The sequence below is a fragment of the Daktulosphaira vitifoliae genome, unplaced genomic scaffold, assembly GCF_025091365.1.
Source record: "Daktulosphaira vitifoliae isolate Bord-2020 unplaced genomic scaffold, ASM2509136v1 Scaffold_1, whole genome shotgun sequence".
Classification (NCBI taxonomy): Eukaryota; Metazoa; Arthropoda; class Insecta; order Hemiptera; family Phylloxeridae; genus Daktulosphaira; species Daktulosphaira vitifoliae.
Genome location: NW_026099572.1, coordinates 68,589,978 through 68,607,696, shown reverse-complemented (window position 1 = coordinate 68,607,696; position 17,719 = coordinate 68,589,978). Strand labels below are relative to the sequence as shown.

The 17,719-nt window shown below is 24.1% G+C and overlaps 4 protein-coding genes across 5 annotated transcripts in view; 2 read left to right on the top strand and 2 right to left on the bottom strand.

Annotated features, from left to right (window-relative positions):
• LOC126893652 (retinoblastoma-binding protein 5 homolog) overlaps positions 1–17,719 on the bottom strand; it is a 71,721-nt gene that overhangs the window by 14,794 nt on the left and 39,208 nt on the right. The window lies entirely within an intron of this gene.
• Positions 1,337–4,236, top strand: LOC126893667 (helix-loop-helix protein 1-like). Its single transcript, XM_050664079.1, has 3 exons — positions 1,337–1,547; positions 3,201–3,290; positions 3,533–4,236. The coding sequence occupies exons 2-3, from the start codon at positions 3,202–3,204 to the stop codon at positions 3,786–3,788; spliced, it is 345 nt and encodes a 114-aa protein (XP_050520036.1). The 5' UTR covers positions 1,337–1,547; position 3,201; the 3' UTR covers positions 3,789–4,236.
• LOC126893653 (tyrosine-protein kinase CSK) lies at positions 7,880–13,396 on the top strand. 2 transcript variants are annotated; one of them, XM_050664062.1, is made up of 11 exons: positions 7,880–8,024; positions 8,486–8,615; positions 8,680–8,849; positions 9,398–9,617; positions 9,682–9,816; positions 9,879–10,015; positions 10,096–10,257; positions 10,347–10,542; positions 10,612–10,698; positions 12,129–12,221; positions 12,299–13,396. In XM_050664062.1, the coding sequence occupies exons 2-11, from the start codon at positions 8,580–8,582 to the stop codon at positions 12,383–12,385; spliced, it is 1,323 nt and encodes a 440-aa protein (XP_050520019.1). In that variant the 5' UTR covers positions 7,880–8,024; positions 8,486–8,579; the 3' UTR covers positions 12,386–13,396. The 2 variants fall into 2 exon arrangements, with proteins under 2 accessions (XP_050520019.1, XP_050520020.1); XM_050664063.1 differs by having other exon boundaries at positions 8,017–8,154.
• Positions 15,267–17,719, bottom strand: part of LOC126893645 (uncharacterized) — a 28,225-nt gene continuing 25,772 nt past the window's right edge. Inside the window, exons 11-13 of the mRNA XM_050664045.1 lie at positions 16,734–16,985; positions 16,142–16,307; positions 15,267–15,437 (exon numbers count right to left, since the gene is read on the bottom strand). Coding sequence (XP_050520002.1) covers positions 15,380–15,437; positions 16,142–16,307; positions 16,734–16,985 — 476 coding nt within the window. The 3' untranslated portion in view covers positions 15,267–15,379. The remainder of the gene's footprint in view (positions 15,438–16,141; positions 16,308–16,733; positions 16,986–17,719) is intronic.

Genomic DNA, 17,719 nt, shown 5'->3' with positions numbered 1-17,719 from the left:
TTTTGAAAAATGTGTGAATCAATACAATTTGTTTATAGAAGTTATATACATTAAGTACATTAGTATATTCTTCCGATATACTTTTTTTAGATATCGAACAATTTCTTCTCATACAAAGGGTTTTAAAACTTTAAAAATACCTATAAAAAGTAAAACTTTTTAAACTTACTTTTTGAAAATATCCCAGAAATACTTCGAACTTTAAATATTTATAAATAATAGCTTATATTACGAACTACAAGTTAAAAAAAAAAAAAATTATCCCAGCGACTTATCTTCTATATGTAAACGGACCCAAAGTTAAACAAAAAATACTGTTTTCACATAAAATATCAATGTTTAAAAATAAACGTGATTGTAATTTTTTTTTTTTATTTACTTATTAACTTTTTATATTTTAGGTCAAACAGTAAAGCTCTATAGAAAGGGTACGTATCCTTTTTAACCCCCTTTTACAAAAAAATTAAAAAATGATTTAAGTGTTAATGTTTAACATTTTGCAGCTTTTAATGTCATTACAATAAGTATATTAAAAGGAAGAAGTTGTACTTTCCCCCAAAAAAATGTTATAGCTTATAATAAATTGAGGTATCGAAATACAGGGTGGTTCTTTTAATAGCCTTTTCTTATTCACTCGACTATTCTTAAAATAGTAATAAGAAAATTCTCTATGGTATTTTCTAGTTTCAAATATTTCTCGATTAATGAATAATTAATAAATCAAGAAATATATAAAAGTACAAATTTTAAAAATTTAATAATTAATATTAAGTTTTTTTTAAATTTATTCCTTTTACCTTATAAGGGTTTCAACATTATTTTATTAAATGATCATATACATATTTGACTAGCTTATAATATAGAAAATAAACTAATTAAGAAATGAATGATCGATGACAACATGGGAAACATTTTTTCGGAAGTAATAACTATTTTAAAATGAATGTGAAGTGTTGGTTTTGTTTTTTTCATTACCCTGACGCGGTCATTCTCCTTCTATCTATATTTAAAAATGTTATTAACTTCTCAAATATTAAAAAAATTGTTTATCTCAAATATAATTTTTGAAAGTAATTATTTAATAATTATTATTTTAACCGGTCATTTGCTTAATTTGGCTATATTTTATATTATTAGCTACTTAAATATGTACAACCCACCCTTATAATGTAAAAAGGATGAATTAAAAAAAACTTAATAATTAATAAATCAAGAAATATATAAAATTAAAAATTGCCATAAAGAATCTTACTTTTAAAATTATATTTTTATTAAAAAAAAAAAATAATTTATGAATATTTAGAGTTTGTACAGCTGATACACAGATCATAATGATGAGAGATGAGTTATTGTAAATAAACTCCGCCCATATGACGAGATTTATAATGATTTCTAAAGGGCGTGTTGAACGTCATTGGTCCAGTAAGGATGCGCTATTTCACATGTCTGGAGACTGGGAAAACGAGACAGAGCTTGCATTTATCAATTTACTCTAGTCAATGTGACATCTATTTGTGAGTTCAACAGCTTTAATACAATCCTCTAAAGTAAGTACACTTAATACTTGTTAATAATTCCATTATTCGAAAACTTATGTTTGAATTTTTGTAAAAAAGTTCTTAAAAATATATATATACCAATTCGTTAAGTATTAAACAACGATATTTTTTGCCATTATTATATAATATTTAATATTTTAATGAACTTCTTATCGATTTCTTTTATAAGATATACCATTCAACTTAATATTATTCTTATTTTTGACATATTAAAAATTGGACCGTCTTGAAAGTAAAAGTATGAGATGACTGTGGTAGACGGGAAACTCTATACACCTTTTGGGAAGGTCCTTTACACATGTAAATATTTAAATTTTTTTGCGAGTTTCGTAATTATTTATTTATATATAATTTAGTAGCTCATAATATATTTTAAAGTTATATATATTTTCGGAAGTAATCTTATCATCTTATTATACCTCCTATTTCTAATAAAAAAAATATAAAATAAATAAAAAAAAAAAATCGTTTGCAAATAATTTTTGAATTATCATAATTTTTACTAGTTTCTAATTATTTATACTTTTAAATAAAAGGTCGTCATTGATTCTCAGAAAATGAATTTAAAAAAATAAATGAACATATTTCTGCAGTATAACTCATTATTATTATTATTGATCCTGCTCGATTTATATGCTAAAGTTTTTATTATATGACATGGTCTAGAAGTTGAAATTTATACTAAAGTGGGTATCATAAAATCAAACCACACCAAATACCATATAATATGCATCAATGTATAAGTACTTGGTACTCAACACGTGTCTAGGCCGACGTTTTATTCCTCTGAGACCGAAATGTATATTCTATATGTTTTTGATACAACCAGCACCCTTACAAAATAACCAAGAATAACATATTATCATACATAATTCATTAATATGTAATCAATACGTTGTTCTTACTTTTATATAAGGGAACTATAATATATATATATATATATATATATATATATATAAATGACAATATATGCCAAATCAGTAATTAAAATTTTAGTTTGGTTTTGTTATTGAACTGAAATGAAATACTAGAATTACTATAAATAATAATTAGTAAAACGAATTAAGAATTAATACTATTAAAAAAAAAAAATAGAAAACTATAATTCAACTATCATTAAATAGAGTGACAGCACTAATGAATGAACACCACTGAAATTTTAACTATAAAATGATCTAATTTGACTGTAATATGTTGATGTTATTAGTTTTATAACAAATAAAATGTCTAAGCTAAGTCTTATAGCAATATTACAATCTTTCATATTATATTATATTTCACTAGAAGATTATATATTAAAATGCATGTGTTAGTTAATTTTAAATAATTTTCCATTATTACTATAGAGATATTTCCAGAGAACAAATATCTATTAGTTTAATGTCTAAGTTAATTGGTATTTAAATATTTTTTTAAAATAAAATTAATGAAGAACTTTAAATGATGAAAAACTCTTTAAACTGTTTATTCACTGATAAAGTCATCCTAGCTTCTTTTTTTTATTAGTATATATAATCTCTTAATGTTTAAACAATTTGTTTGATATAATTATTTTTTGATTAACCGATAATTGAAAATCCGAAGAATAGTTATAAATTTTTACAATCTTATAACTTAAATATTATGTATATTTTTATTTAGAATGGATTTTTTACAATGCGGAATGTATTCCATGGCTGATTCCACACTTCCAGATCATGATCATGGTCGAATTTCAATGTCAAAAAAAAGGTATTTATTATCATTTTTCTCTTAGAATTCGATGTTAATTCTAAATAATTAACGTGTTATTTACACAAAATTTGTTTTGTAAGTTAATTATGATAACTAAAATCATTACTATAAATGATTAACACTTAGAATTAAAGACTAAAAAGTATAGTATTTCTGAATAATAATTGGTAGTTTTTGCAATTGTAGGTATTATTTTATATTATTTCTATAATGTAAAATTAATATTTTTTAATTTTTAGTCGCGATAAAAATGTAGTCCCTGGGATGGCCACATTAACAAGAGAAGAACGAAGGAGAAGGAGAAGAGCTACACAAAAATACAGAATGGCCCATGCAACTCGTGAAAGAGTTAGGGTAGAGGCATTTAATGTGGCTTTTGGCGAGTTACGTAAACTTTTGCCAACAATTCCACCAGATAAAAAACTATCGAAAATAGAAATTCTTAGGCTAGCTATATGTTACATTATGTATTTAAACCAATTCTTGGAAACTTAGTGAAATTGACCATTATTTTTCTCGTATTTCTATGAATTTTGTGTTTTTGTTATGTACTTATTTTTTTCCACCGGAAAATTAAAAATTATTTATAAAATAGTGTACTATACTTATTTGTATTTCGATGCGAAAATAATAAATTTGTTATTATTATTATTATTAAATTATTGTTTATTTATCAAAATTCAACTTTGAAAGTCAATAAAATACTTTCTCACAAATATAAACATTTTCTAATAATCAGTTGACCCGAACAAAAGTATTAACTTATCAAAAATTCATCAAATTATGGTTGAATAGATAGAAACTATTTTAAAATACTAGAAAGTCTTATATAGCTATAAACGTCAAGTTAATATTTTAAAGTAACAAATAAATTATCAACGTAGTAAAACACACTTATAGATGACTAAATGACAACTAATTTTAAGAAAATCATGAAGAAAATGACTTTTTTCCTTTAAAATTAAACTTTTTAAATCACTCACGATTTAAATCAGCACTTACAATCATTTTAATATTTTCGATGATAATTTGTAATATTGTTACACATTTAAATAGTGTCTTCCTTATGATAAGTTTTTACAGTTTTGCAAAATTCGTGGAACCAATGTTTTACTAAAAGTCCCGTCTGGGGCTAGAGGATTTTACTGCGCATATAATGGAATCTGCAAAACAAACACCTGAGCCTTTTCCCTTTAACCAAACGGTTATCACTGTGTCGTCAATGCTTCAACCATTGTTACAACTTAAGTATTTACCAATGAATTGTAAATGATTATACAAATTTATTGTTGATATCAATATGATAGGTGCCAGTGGCGAGAGGCGAAGAGAAGTTTTCAACCACTTCGAGTCAGAAATTTATTTTAATGATTTTTTTAATATTCCATGATTGATACTTTTATAATTTTAATACAAAATTTACCTCACTATAGGTAAAAAAAGTTGTTAAAAATGCTATTATAAGCAATTTAGATGAAAATTTATTGCCACTCGCAAGTATAAATGCAGTGTCTATAACGATTGGATTGCTTTGTTCCCCTTCGTACATCTCGATTGTTCAAACTAAATTAACTATAGGGTGTTGGGAAAAGACTGATATAAGTGTGAACAAGAGGCGCGTGTATGATGTAGTCTCTAGGGATTCATGCACAATTCTAGTTACATGGATCGTCGCTCAACGTACGACCTTTTTATATGTGTAAATCGGATTAGAAAACACCGACCAGAAACGATCATAGTCTATTTTCAATAATTTGATTTTCTTCTTGTGTTACTTATTTCGATTAGATGAATCTATTCAACACCGCTACACATTATTTGATATTCTAAATTAACTCGGTGAAAGATGTAAATAATAAACGTAATAAGTTTTAATTTAATTTTCCATAGACTTTTTACCACACATGACTAATTACATATTCAAGTATACATTAACGACTTTTATGATAATAAAAATTCATATGGATTTATTATTTTGTAGAAACAATCAGTTTAATAAGTAAAAAATTGTTTTTAAAAATATCGATAGTTTATTAAGATCTACAATTGATTGGTGAAAGCAAAAACACAGAAAATTAGGCCCTTGAAATTATGATGTCTTCTTAAATGGAATGATTTTATATCTTTAACGAATGAATTGAATTTTCAGAAGAATATTCGATAGTCTTTGTTTTTGAAACATGCAACAGTTAACTCTTTTATGTGATGTGTCTTAGATTATTTGAATTTAAACTATTTTGAATATTTAACTAGGTTGTTATATCTCTAAATCTTTCAATAATGTTTCATTGCGAAGAAATTGAAGAACTCAATGCTATAACTGATTCTAATTTTTTAAAAAAATAACTTACTTAATAGTAATTATATAAGTTCCAGATCACATATCAATCTAAAAAATAGGATTTTTCGAATTCTCATAAAATTTACTATAATTACCAATAAATTTACTGTAAATATTTTTAAAACTCTCTATTAAATGATGTTAAACAAAGTTAAACATTTTTAAATTATAAACTTTTATAAAAATAAAATCTAAAGGACAAGAAAAATGGGTTAAAATCTCAAAAATGAGATAATAGAAAAAAATTAATTACGGGTTTGTAATCGGCGCAAAAATGGGTTTAAAAATGTATATTTTGGGTCTCTCATGGAAATTCCTTGAAAACCAGTAAATTTATTAATAAGTAATAAACAATTTTTTTTTTAAGTATTGCATTAAGCCCTTCAATTTTTATATACGTATGTCATAAAAGTAATTACTACTTTTAAAATTTTTTCGTAAAAATTACAATATTAAATATTAATTCAATTCTAAATTTAATTACTATAATTAATATTAGACCTTATTGTGCTACTTTTTTCAAATAAATTTATCAAATTATGAAGTATTTTTTATTTTTAAATTATTGTCAATAAGTATTTAACTAGAGGAGACCGGTTCAGTTGTAACATTTTTTATATTTGTAGCAATATCACAAAAAAAAAAAATAATATGACTCAAAAATGTTTAAAATAAAAACTTCTCTTAGAAGGCACTACATTTCATAGGAATAAACGGGTGAAACATGTTAGCGACAAGTGTGCGCCCGTGATTAAAAAAAAAATAATTTTGCTTATTTATCATATACCAATTTAATTAAGTTTGTCATTTTTAAGTTTAATTTAAACCAATAATAAATATTTATTAGTAGAACTTCTATCTACTATCCCAAGACGGTAATTTAGGTTTTTTTATAACAATAGATAGATAATGTCGTCTTCCTTCATAATATACATTTTAAGTTCATGTAATTAATACAAACATTTATATAATGTTTTTTTTATTAGATTAAACCCCAGGTAAGCGATAAGTTGTGCCACAAACATATATAAGTTATATTTAGTAGTTATACATACTTTATTTTTAGAGTTGTTGCAATCTGAACTAGAGGTAAATATTATCAAAATATTTAAACATAAAACATCTCTGTATTATGCATTAGATTTTGCTTAGCTTGGTCTTCGCCCCCGACCTGAAGCTCTACAAAACTCACGCGCCTTCGGTGCGTATGCCTCTTTGGCCTGTCCTCATAAGTAGGCCGCTGATTTCGGTAAGAGTCCTCAACTACGGCGGTCACGATAAGTGTTACGCAGAAAAAATATTACATCAGAATCAGTGTAACAAATATATTAAACAATTAATTATTAAAATCATAAAAATTCTATAAGAGAAAATATTTAAAATTTTATGAATTTCAAACGCTCGTAGCGGCCAAAGTTTTGATCGGATTTTCAAATTTTTGGCGCTTCCTCGGCACGTATAGATCGCCGTCGTAAAATTGGGAATCAAAAAAAAATTGTTCACATTTCGTAAAGATTTTCGGGTGGCGTCTTTTAAGTGTATGAAAAAAAGGTCGTAGAACGGTAAAAAATGAATGGATTGATTAAAATTTTTTATGATATCTCAGAAATGTTTTTGCGCGGGTCTAGTGAAAATTTTATACCTTAAGTCGTAAAACGTTGACGTCAGCGAGCGTTTTTCTCAATAACAATTAATAATATACAATGTAATATTATATTACTGTTATTGTATAAATCGAGCATAATGAGCATGGACGTAACTTGAAAAGTTCTTTTGTATGAGCTATAGTCCTATATTCTATTTTATAAATTTAGAGAAATAATTTGACAGTACACTTTTCTACTACATTTCTTTATTTCCTCTCTCTCTCCAAAAATTGAGTATTAGTCTATTTGCGGAGGCTACAAATGTTTCTATGAGGGCCGAAACCCTTTCAGCAAGCATGCTTTCTATGATACACGGTAATGAGAATTTCAATGATAATGAGATTTATTTTACTTAATTTGTGTGAATATTGTAAAATCACAAATTTTATGAAATAATGTCAAATAGATTTCATACTATTCGCAGTAAAACATAGTCATAGTCATCAATAACAGTACATGAATTTAATAACTACTACAGTGTTACCACTTATTTTGTATCAACTGCTTTCTATGTTTACTACTGTTATCAATTGTTGATTATCATAATTAATATGTGTTTTACTTAGGTGTTCTTAATATTATGTTAATTATTTTCACTACACAGAATGTGGACTATTAGCTAAATTTTGTTATTATATTGAATTATTTATATATTTTTTTTTACAACACATTAATAATACTTAAAGAAATACGTATTACGCGTTAAAATATTTGTAAAAATTGCCATCTACATGATTTTAGTCTGTAATTATTATAAGTTTTCTGTTATTATTTAATTTATTTTAATTACTTAAATTAATACAACAAAAATTTGTTTTTTTATTCATTTTGCTCTTAGAAGTATTCTTACCTCCGAAATACTTCATAATTTTTGGTAATTTGCATTTTTTTACATATATTATTTATGTTATATTACATATAATATTAATGCTGGCTTCTCACTTCAATAACTTTCAATGTATAAACAAAAATTTTTAAACTAAATTGGATTACAATTATTAAATCTTATCAGTAAACTTATTATTATTTCCTATTATAATAATTTTTGAAAATTTTTAATTTTAAAGTATGTGTTACAATAGTGGGTGTGATGAATCATATAAAATAGTACTAAGGATACCACTCCTATAACTATTGTTATAGTTACATTTTTAGTTTCTTGTTATTTGTTTTTATTATTAATTACTGTTGTTTTGTTTTTGTAGATCAATTATTTGTCTATTATACTTTTTCAATGGTTTGTCAAAGATAGGGAAAATCAAATGATTGTTGGTGAGTTATTCATTACATACTATAAAAATGGACCACAGTTTTCAGAATACAGGGAGAACTCATGTAAGATATTTAAACTTGTTTTTAGTTTAATTGTTATAATATAATTATTATTTATTTTTATTAGTTTGGAACCAATCCTCAAAAGATAGTAACAAATTCATATTGCGATCGTACATCACCTGTATCACCAGTTACAAACATTGGAACATTTTCATCTTTAATACACCACTCAAAAGATGACAACAATATGAATTCATTGCAGCGCAAAGCTCAAGTTAAACTGAATACCATGCCGTAAGATTAATCATGCAATTTTTTCTATTTACAATTAAAATACTATTCAATAACTTTTATTTAAAAATAAAAATATACATAAACAGAATTTGAATTAATTTTGTTAAGAATGCATTTTATATTTAATAGAAATATCTAAAAAAAATATTTAAACTGTTGAAAATTTGTCATTAAATAGATTTTTAAAATAAACTTGCATTCTTTTCTCACAATCAATATTATTAATCTTTCAAAACAAGACATTGAAATGTTTAAAATTTAGAATAGAATTTTCTTGGAGTTAATTTTAATACATTTAATCTTAATGTACTTTAAATTTTGATTCTTTTTTCAATTTCTTTTCATAAGATAACACAATTTTTTTTTTTTTTTAATGCATATTACTATTTTTGAGTATAATATTATTTTAACAGCGCTAAAAAAGAATCATGGATAATAAATTCTTGTAAATTGTATTTGTTGAAAAACAGTGTTTAGTACTCATCTCTCAGTTATAGTTTTAAGAAATTTTTAACAAATATATTTTATGTATCTTAATTTATGATTAGATGGTTTCATGGTAAAATATCAAGGGAAATGGCAGAAGATCTACTTACACCTAAAGAAAATGGATTATTTTTAGTTAGAGAATCTACAAATTATCCTGGAGATTATACACTCTGTGTATGTTATCATGGGAAAGTGGAACATTATCGAGTGAAATACAAGGACAATCAATTGACAATTGATGATGAAGAATTTTTTGAAAATTTATCAAAACTTGTAGAAGTAAATATAATATAGTGGAATTAAATGTTTTTTTATGACTTTTATGATTTCATATCAATTTTAGCATTATGAAAATGATGCTGATGGTTTATGCACTCAATTAACTAAGAGTCTACCTAAAAAAGGAAAGCAAGATTATTGCATTGATACAAAATCCTTCATTGAAGCAGGATGGGTTATACAAGAACATGAATTACAAGTAATGTTCTATCTCAATATTATATTGTATTACAATTCTAAATTATTTAAAATTGTATCCAGTTGAATGAAACAATCGGAAAAGGAGAATTTGGAGATGTTTTATTAGGAATGTACAGAGGAGAAAAAGTTGCCGTAAAAATGTTAAAAGATTCTAGTGTTGAAGCGCAAAAATTTTTGACAGAAGCTTTACTGATGACGTAATATTATTAAATTATATTTCCTATAATTTGAATTTAATTATTCACTCATAATTATATATATAATTTAAACTTTTTAGATCCCTGAGACATGAAAATTTAGTGGAACTTCTTGGTCTTGTTTTAAATGAAAAACATCTTTTGTTGGTGACTGAGTATATGGGTAAAGGAAGTCTTGTTGAATATTTACGTTCAAGAGGTCGTCTCCATGTTACTAAAAAAGATCAAATTAATTTTGCTGTGTAAGACATTTTTATAAATGTTATTTTTTGTGTAATAGGACTTATTTTATTCTATTTATTTTACTTATTTGTTCACTCAATTTTACTAGAGATACATGTAGTGGAATGGAATATTTAGAATTTAGAAAAGTTGTACATAGAGATTTAGCTGCTCGAAATGTACTTATATCTGACACAGGAGTAGCAAAAGTTGCAGATTTTGGATTAGCACGTGAAGAAAACTATACAGTAGATGCTGGCAAGTTACCAATTAAGTGGACAGCTCCTGAAGCTCTCAGACAAGGAGTAATAATCAATAAAGAATTTTTTCTAATTAATTATAATGCATTAAAAAAGAATACATTTTTTTTTTAGATATTTTCCAATAAATCAGACATGTGGAGTTTTGGTGTTTTGCTGTGGGAAATATACTCTTTTGGCAGAGTCCCATATTCTAGAATAGTAAGTTTTGACTATTGTGTTTCATATTTTGATATATCTTGTTTATAGATATACTCTATATTGTTTAGTTCGAAAATATTAATGTTTATATTATACAGGGTGATTTTTTTATCATAACCCACTCAATTACTTACAGAATAATAATAATTAAAAAAAAATTTTTTATTATTATCTTTAGTTACACATTATTCTTGAATTTTTAACTATGTAATACTTTTTAAGTTCATCCCTTATGCCTTGGAAGGGGGTCAACTTTGTTTTTTTAAATGGTAACACATATTTTTAATTTAATAAAATGTTTGAGTTTTTAATTTAATAGTAAATGGCATTTGAATTTTTAATATAACTTAATTCGTTTATTAGATATAATCATTTAAAGTTTCAAATTTTTGAATTAATATACAGGTATAATACACAAGGGATTACAAATACAGGTAGCTAATTGGTTTTTTATAACATCGATATTAGCAGGTACACAGCATTGTTATTATCAATTGTAGTAAGGCACATTGTTATGAGTTTATAAATACACTAACTGACAATACAGAAAGTATATCTATTGATAATCATAATTGATAATAAACAATCCGTGACTGAGACAGCAATGTCATAAAAATCCAATTAGCTACCTGTATTTACAATCCCATGTGTATTATACATGTATATTAACTCAAAATTTTGAAACTTTAAATGTTTATATCTAATAAGCTAATAAAGTTATATTAAAAATTCAAATGCCATTTACTATTAAATTAAAAACTCAAACATTTTATTAAATTAAAAATATGTGTTACCATTTAAAAAAACAAAGTTGACACCCTTACAAGGCATAAGGGATGAACTTAAAAAGTATTACATAGTTAATAATTCAAGAATAATGTGTAACTAAAGATAGTAATAAAAAAAAATTTTTATATTATTATTATTCTGTAAGTAATTGAGTGGGTTATGATAAAAAAATCACTCTGTATAGTACATAAATAAAATCATAAAAAAAATCAAAATTGAACAAACTTCAAAATGCTCTATAAACTTAACTACTGAATAAAATAAGAGTTTTTGATATCAAAATTTTTCTTTAAAACTTAACCATGAAATGGCTATTTTCAAATCTTAAAATAAATATTATTACAAAAATTAATATTCAAAATATTTATTATAATTGCGAAAAATAATACATAGGATTATATTATATTTTAATATAATCTTATATATATTGTAAAAATTAATTTAAAAAAAAGTGTAAAATATTATTTGGATTATAAGTTATATAAGTGGTCAGTTAGATCTGTTCTACTCTTTATTTATGTATATTTATATAGGATTATTCCACTAAAAGTACATTTTTCATTATAGTTAATTTTTAATATTTATTGGATTTTATTAACTTCTATTACAATACTAATTCCTTTACTTTTATTAACATTTAGCCATTAATCGATGTTGTGAAACATGTAGAAAAAGGTTATCGAATGGAAGCTCCTGAATGTTGCCCTCCAGAAATTTATGAAATAATGAGACAAGTAAGAACAATTAAATTGTTTAATGTTTAATAAGAAGTATTTATTTAAATTTACTACTAATTTTACTTTATTTTTAGGCATGGGACTTATTACCAGATAGAAGGCCCAATTTCAAAGATGTTAAAACTAAATTAGCACTTTTAAAAGCTTTAACTATTAACTAGTTATTCAATAGGAAACAAGTGTATAAAATATTAAATTTCTATTGTAAACATTTGTATAAACTATTAGTCTTAATTTATAAATTATTATTTGTAAGATTATTTATGAGCTAGTCTTTCATATTTATTATTATTTTCAATATTTTTATTGATATATACTGCACTATATTTATGAAATATTTCACAAATTAAAAAAAAATCTATTTTTTTTAGTTTTAATAGTTTTTTATAGTTAAAACTTAAAAATTTTAGCAAACCAGTTTAATAATGTTTTATTTAACATCAAATCCACTTAGTTTAATTATAAAATGTAATTGTAAGTAAATAACTTATTCTATCTGGACTACATCAATTTGTTACAATATATTATGTTGTAGAGTATAGATCCTTTTTGAACTAGTTTTTTTTTTTGTATGAAGAATCACTTCTTTATATTCAAATTTTAAGTGTTGAAATATATATATATATATATATTAACAAAATAAAAAATATTTTTTAAATTCATTAAAATTTTAGTTTGACTATTAATTGATTTTTTTCAATTATATTTTTGCTAATAATTTTTTTGTACTGAAACTAAATTTTAACTTGGTGTATTAAATTTTCCTATAAAAGTTTTAATAAACAAGTTATATGCATAAGTAGTCCCATGTAGTCTTCCATCATAAAATATGTTTTATAAAATGTATATATAAACAGGCCTTTATTTTTATTGCAAGAGTTTTTGGTTTTAATATTTTTTTATTGATGGTTGTATTGAAAATTTAATTTAATATATCTAACAAATGTTTATTATTTTTATATTTAATAATTTTAAATTATATGTTTTTCTTTTTACATGCATTTTACTAACTAAACTATGCATAATTAAATATTGTAAATTTTAATTATTTTTGTCTTGTAAAGTGATTTTATATTTTAGCTACTTTAAAAAATTGTTAAAAATATATCTATTGAATGCATTTTGTAACTGAAGATTTACATAAAATAAATAAATTTTTTTCTAATATACAACTCACTTGAATTAATATTTTTTAAAATTTTTGTTGAATAATTAATTTATTTACTCTTGTAGAAATTGTTGTAATATACACAAAATAAGTATTTGACATAGATTATAAATTTGTTTGATATATAGTTTTTTCCCACTACATATGCAATTTTATTGATATGTTTTCTAATAATACACCAAAGTGTATTATTGACTATTAACATTACAATAGATAAAAAATTTCATCTAACATTTATTTAGATTTTAACAATGAAATAAATTATTTTTAATATTGTGTCAAAATCATTTAAAAAGAAAGTTAAGGAAATTAAAAAATATATTTTTTATTTTAATTAATACATTATTATTGTTAATGTATTAATAATTTAATAATATAAGTAAATATTGGTGGTCCTGATGTTATAATAAACCATAATTATTTTTTAATAATGTAAATAACTCTGGTTAATTAAATTAAATTATTCTAGTCCCTCTAAATATTTTACTGTTTATGGAATCATAAGTATGTTTGTGTAACTGTTGTACAATATAGTAAAAATACATCAAATCAAAAAATATATTTTAAAAAACTCAGTAGATTGTGACACAATGGAACAAGTAAAGATAATATCGAACATTGAATAACATTACTACTATAAAAAACTCTTCAATGCAATTAATATTTTAACAATAGTTTTTATATTTATAATTTCAAAATATGTTTTAAAATTTATTAAATGCTTGTTAAATTATTTGTTTAATTAAAAATACATTAATTTTTAACTTCTATGCAAAACTGAGAAGGTATTAATTTTACTATGATGTGTTTATTTATTTTTTGTGTATTGCCACTTTTTCTTAGCTCTCACCGAACTGATTTCTTTCAACGATACGTCAAAAGATCACAAATCTTATCTAGTCTAAGACATTACCCTGAAAAATTTCCCTTGAAATCTCCAAAAAATTACAAATTTAAAAACCGGTAATTTTTTACTTTTTTTTTTATTTAAAACTATCATACTTTTCGAAAAATAAATGAATAGAAACAATTTTTTTTTAAATATACTACTACTTTATTATTTTTATAATTTTTTTCTTATAAATTACAATATTAAATTATTGAATATTAATTTCATACTAAATTTAATTACTATAATTAGGATATACTTAAGGAAATAGGATTTGATGTTTCTTTTGTAATTATTAACAATTTCTTAGAATTAAACACTATCTACAAATTTGCATCGAAGCGTTTCTTATAACAGTGATTTTAATTACTGTCAGATATCATCTATACTTGTCCCAACTATGCCACGTCTGTAGTGTGCCGTGACCCCACTGTGCTATCGTATTTTTATTTTGACAGCCGATTTACATAGTAAAACAGTTGAGTGATGATTTAATTTTTTCGATATAGGTTAAAGTTGTCAGACATTCCGGAACATTTTCAAATAAATCAATAGCGGCTCTAAAAAATCGGTGTTTCCAAACTTATCGAACACTCTGTATAAGATATTAATATTTTAATTAAAAAATAGAATTTAATTAGTCATTAATCTTCTAATAATTAATGTAATTAGTCTCATTCTCTATTGTTATATATGTTTATTTTACTGAAAATATGTTAATTATGCACATAAAACTGTATATTAGTTTGATCAAAATTGAGACACTAGTTCTTAAAAAAATAAAATTTATGTATATGTATAGTATATTAATAGTTGATCTGATATTATTTTTGTTACTAGTATTTATTATTTTATAAATTCTAATTTATTATTAGTATTTTGAATGAACATAGACTTCACTTCACAGTAATTATAAAATAAATAAATTGGATATATTTTTCTATACCACTAATATAGAAAATTGTGTAAAAACAATCAAGCAAAATTATATTTTAAATAATTTATTAAACAACGTTTTGTTCAAGTATCACATTTTAAATAAATATTTAACATTTCAATAATTAGCTTTTCATTTTATAGAAATCTTTAAGTTTAAGTTTAATCAAATGGACATGATTTTGTGTTTCTCATTTGAATGCAAAATGTTCCACGAGCACTAAAAAAAGAATAAAATAAAATAAATAAATGATTAGACGAATAAAATTACATTAAAAAGCCATAGAAATGCAAACTTTTAAGAAGCCATAAAAATTGATACTTTTAAGAAGCCATAGAAATTTATACTTTTAAGAAGCCATAGAAATTCATACTTTTAAGAAGCCATAGATATTCATTTTTTAAGAAACCATAGAAATTTACACTTTTAAGAAGCCATAGAAATGCATAAGTTTTAAGAAGCCTTAGAAATTCATTTTTTAAGAAACCGTAGAAATTCATACTTTTAAGAAGCCATAGAAATGTACAAAAATTTATAAACAAAAAATTTTTTTTTAACTTGTAAAGTTGTTATGATTATATCAAAGTCATTAAATCTTATATGGTTCAGTTGATTAAAATGAATTTGTTAAAAGGAACATTATTTTCCAATTATTTCAGAAGGGAAAACAACAATATTTTTAATAACTTAAATTTAAATAGTTTAAATCGATAACATTAATTATTAGGTAAGCAAAATAAAATTTGATTGCACAAATTTTATTAAATCAGTAAATATTGAAATTTTGAAAATTCGAAATTAGATTTTTGAGTTAGAAATTATACCTGCAATACAATGATTTTAAAAATCAATAACTTTCTAGCCATATGAATTGCATTGATAATGCGTAGACAATTAAATATTAATAACTAGTATAACTGTACCTTTCTGGAGTATGGAATCCCATTGATACAAGAGAATTCTTAATGACTCCTTTAGGAAAAGGTTGGCAACTAGTTGTACAGGGTACGCCCATATGACGTTTGCCTTTTTCTGAAACGGTTGCAGCAAAAAAACAAGCACCTAAAAAGTGGCTGCATCTCGCACGGCCTAAACAGCGTAAACAAAATTTACAAGTTTATAATTGGTCAAATATTATGAAAAAGAAATCGAGTATTAAAAGCATTTCTTAAGTACTGTAAAAGCCACCATTCAAATATTTTTTTATTTAACTACTCATTTTCTAAACATTTCAATAAACTAATTTTAATCACACCAACCGCGGCATTAGGAAGTTTAAATAAAACTATTAAATAAAAAGTAAAATTACTTGAAAGCAATAACACAAACATTGAACTAAAATGCGATATTGTTAGTGTACTTACAACATTATAAGTTATCCACGATTTCAACATAATGTGATTACAATCTACTAATTGTGTTTCTATCATCTAGTTACATATACCTAAGTGCAATCATTCAACTAATAATAAAATTTAACTACTGATCTCTATACTTGATAAATGGTGACCCTACATCTTAGATCTGCTAAATGATCGTTTTGTGTAAAGGGCGAGCAATATTTATTACGGATGTTTCTTGGTTCATTGATGCAGCTGGGTTGTAAACGACCACCGTTGACACAGAAATCCACGTGCCCCACTTGAGGAACTTCTCCGAGGAATCCAGCATTGGTGTGTATCACTTGGACCATGTTGGCGTCGTCTCTCGTTAAACGGAACTCGTTCGTTCCGTACCTGTCGACCAGAGGTCTTGCCGGATCCAGACCTAAACGGCAAACAAGTACTCTTGTAAAACCACAACCATAGTTTGAACTAATAGAACTTTCTAAGACTAATGCGCTTAATATTTTTCATTCGTTTGCCATAATATCAAACTAAATCGATTACGTTTAAAAGATATATTATTCGAGAGCAGAAAACATCATTCGAGTTATGCGCGTATATCTTAAATTTTGATGAAACGGTGAAAGCAACTAGGATACATTCACTATAAAATTTATTACGATTAGGATCACAGGCAAACGATTTGGATTTCAATTTGTCAAATAATGGCATAGACTTATTGATATTACAGACTTTAAGTCATTTCACCAGGCAGTGCGGCGTTATTTAGATATCCTAATTTAGTATATAATGTTCACAGTTTAACAAAAAACCGGATTGAAGATTACAAAATGAAAAAAAAAAGAAAGTATCTGTGAAAAAATTTTTTTCACAATTGTTTTAGGGGACAAATTACTACAAGCACATAGCAGTAAAAATATTTTTACGCCAATAATGCCTTGTAGACTTTCTACTGTTCACATAAAACTAAAAATATAAAATTAAAATTGCCACTTGAAAAGTAAAGTTAAATGTTATAGTTTTATGATGTTTGAATTATTTTTTTAAGTAATGTTTAAAAATAACAATTTAATTATAGTGTCGTTAAAAATCGTATTGAAATATAAATAATTATTTGTAATAATAAGAAAATGCAAAATAATGTGAAAATATTTA

What these genes read in the sequence shown, in the direction of transcription:
- LOC126893653 (XM_050664062.1), top strand. Translation starts at nt 8,580, where the DNA reads ATGGACCACAGTTTTCAGAATACAGGGAGAACTCAT. An exon ending in AGAATACAGGGAGAACTCAT is followed by an intron (nt 8,616 to 8,679) that starts GTAAGATATTTA and finishes TATTTTTATTAG; the next exon opens with TTTGGAACCAATCCTCAAAA. An exon ending in TACAAGAACATGAATTACAA is followed by an intron (nt 9,817 to 9,878) that starts GTAATGTTCTAT and finishes AATTGTATCCAG; the next exon opens with TTGAATGAAACAATCGGAAA.
- LOC126893667 (XM_050664079.1), top strand. Translation starts at nt 3,202, where the DNA reads ATGGATTTTTTACAATGCGGAATGTATTCCATGGCTGATTCCACACTT. An exon ending in ATTTCAATGTCAAAAAAAAG is followed by an intron (nt 3,291 to 3,532) that starts GTATTTATTATC and finishes TTTAATTTTTAG; the next exon opens with TCGCGATAAAAATGTAGTCC.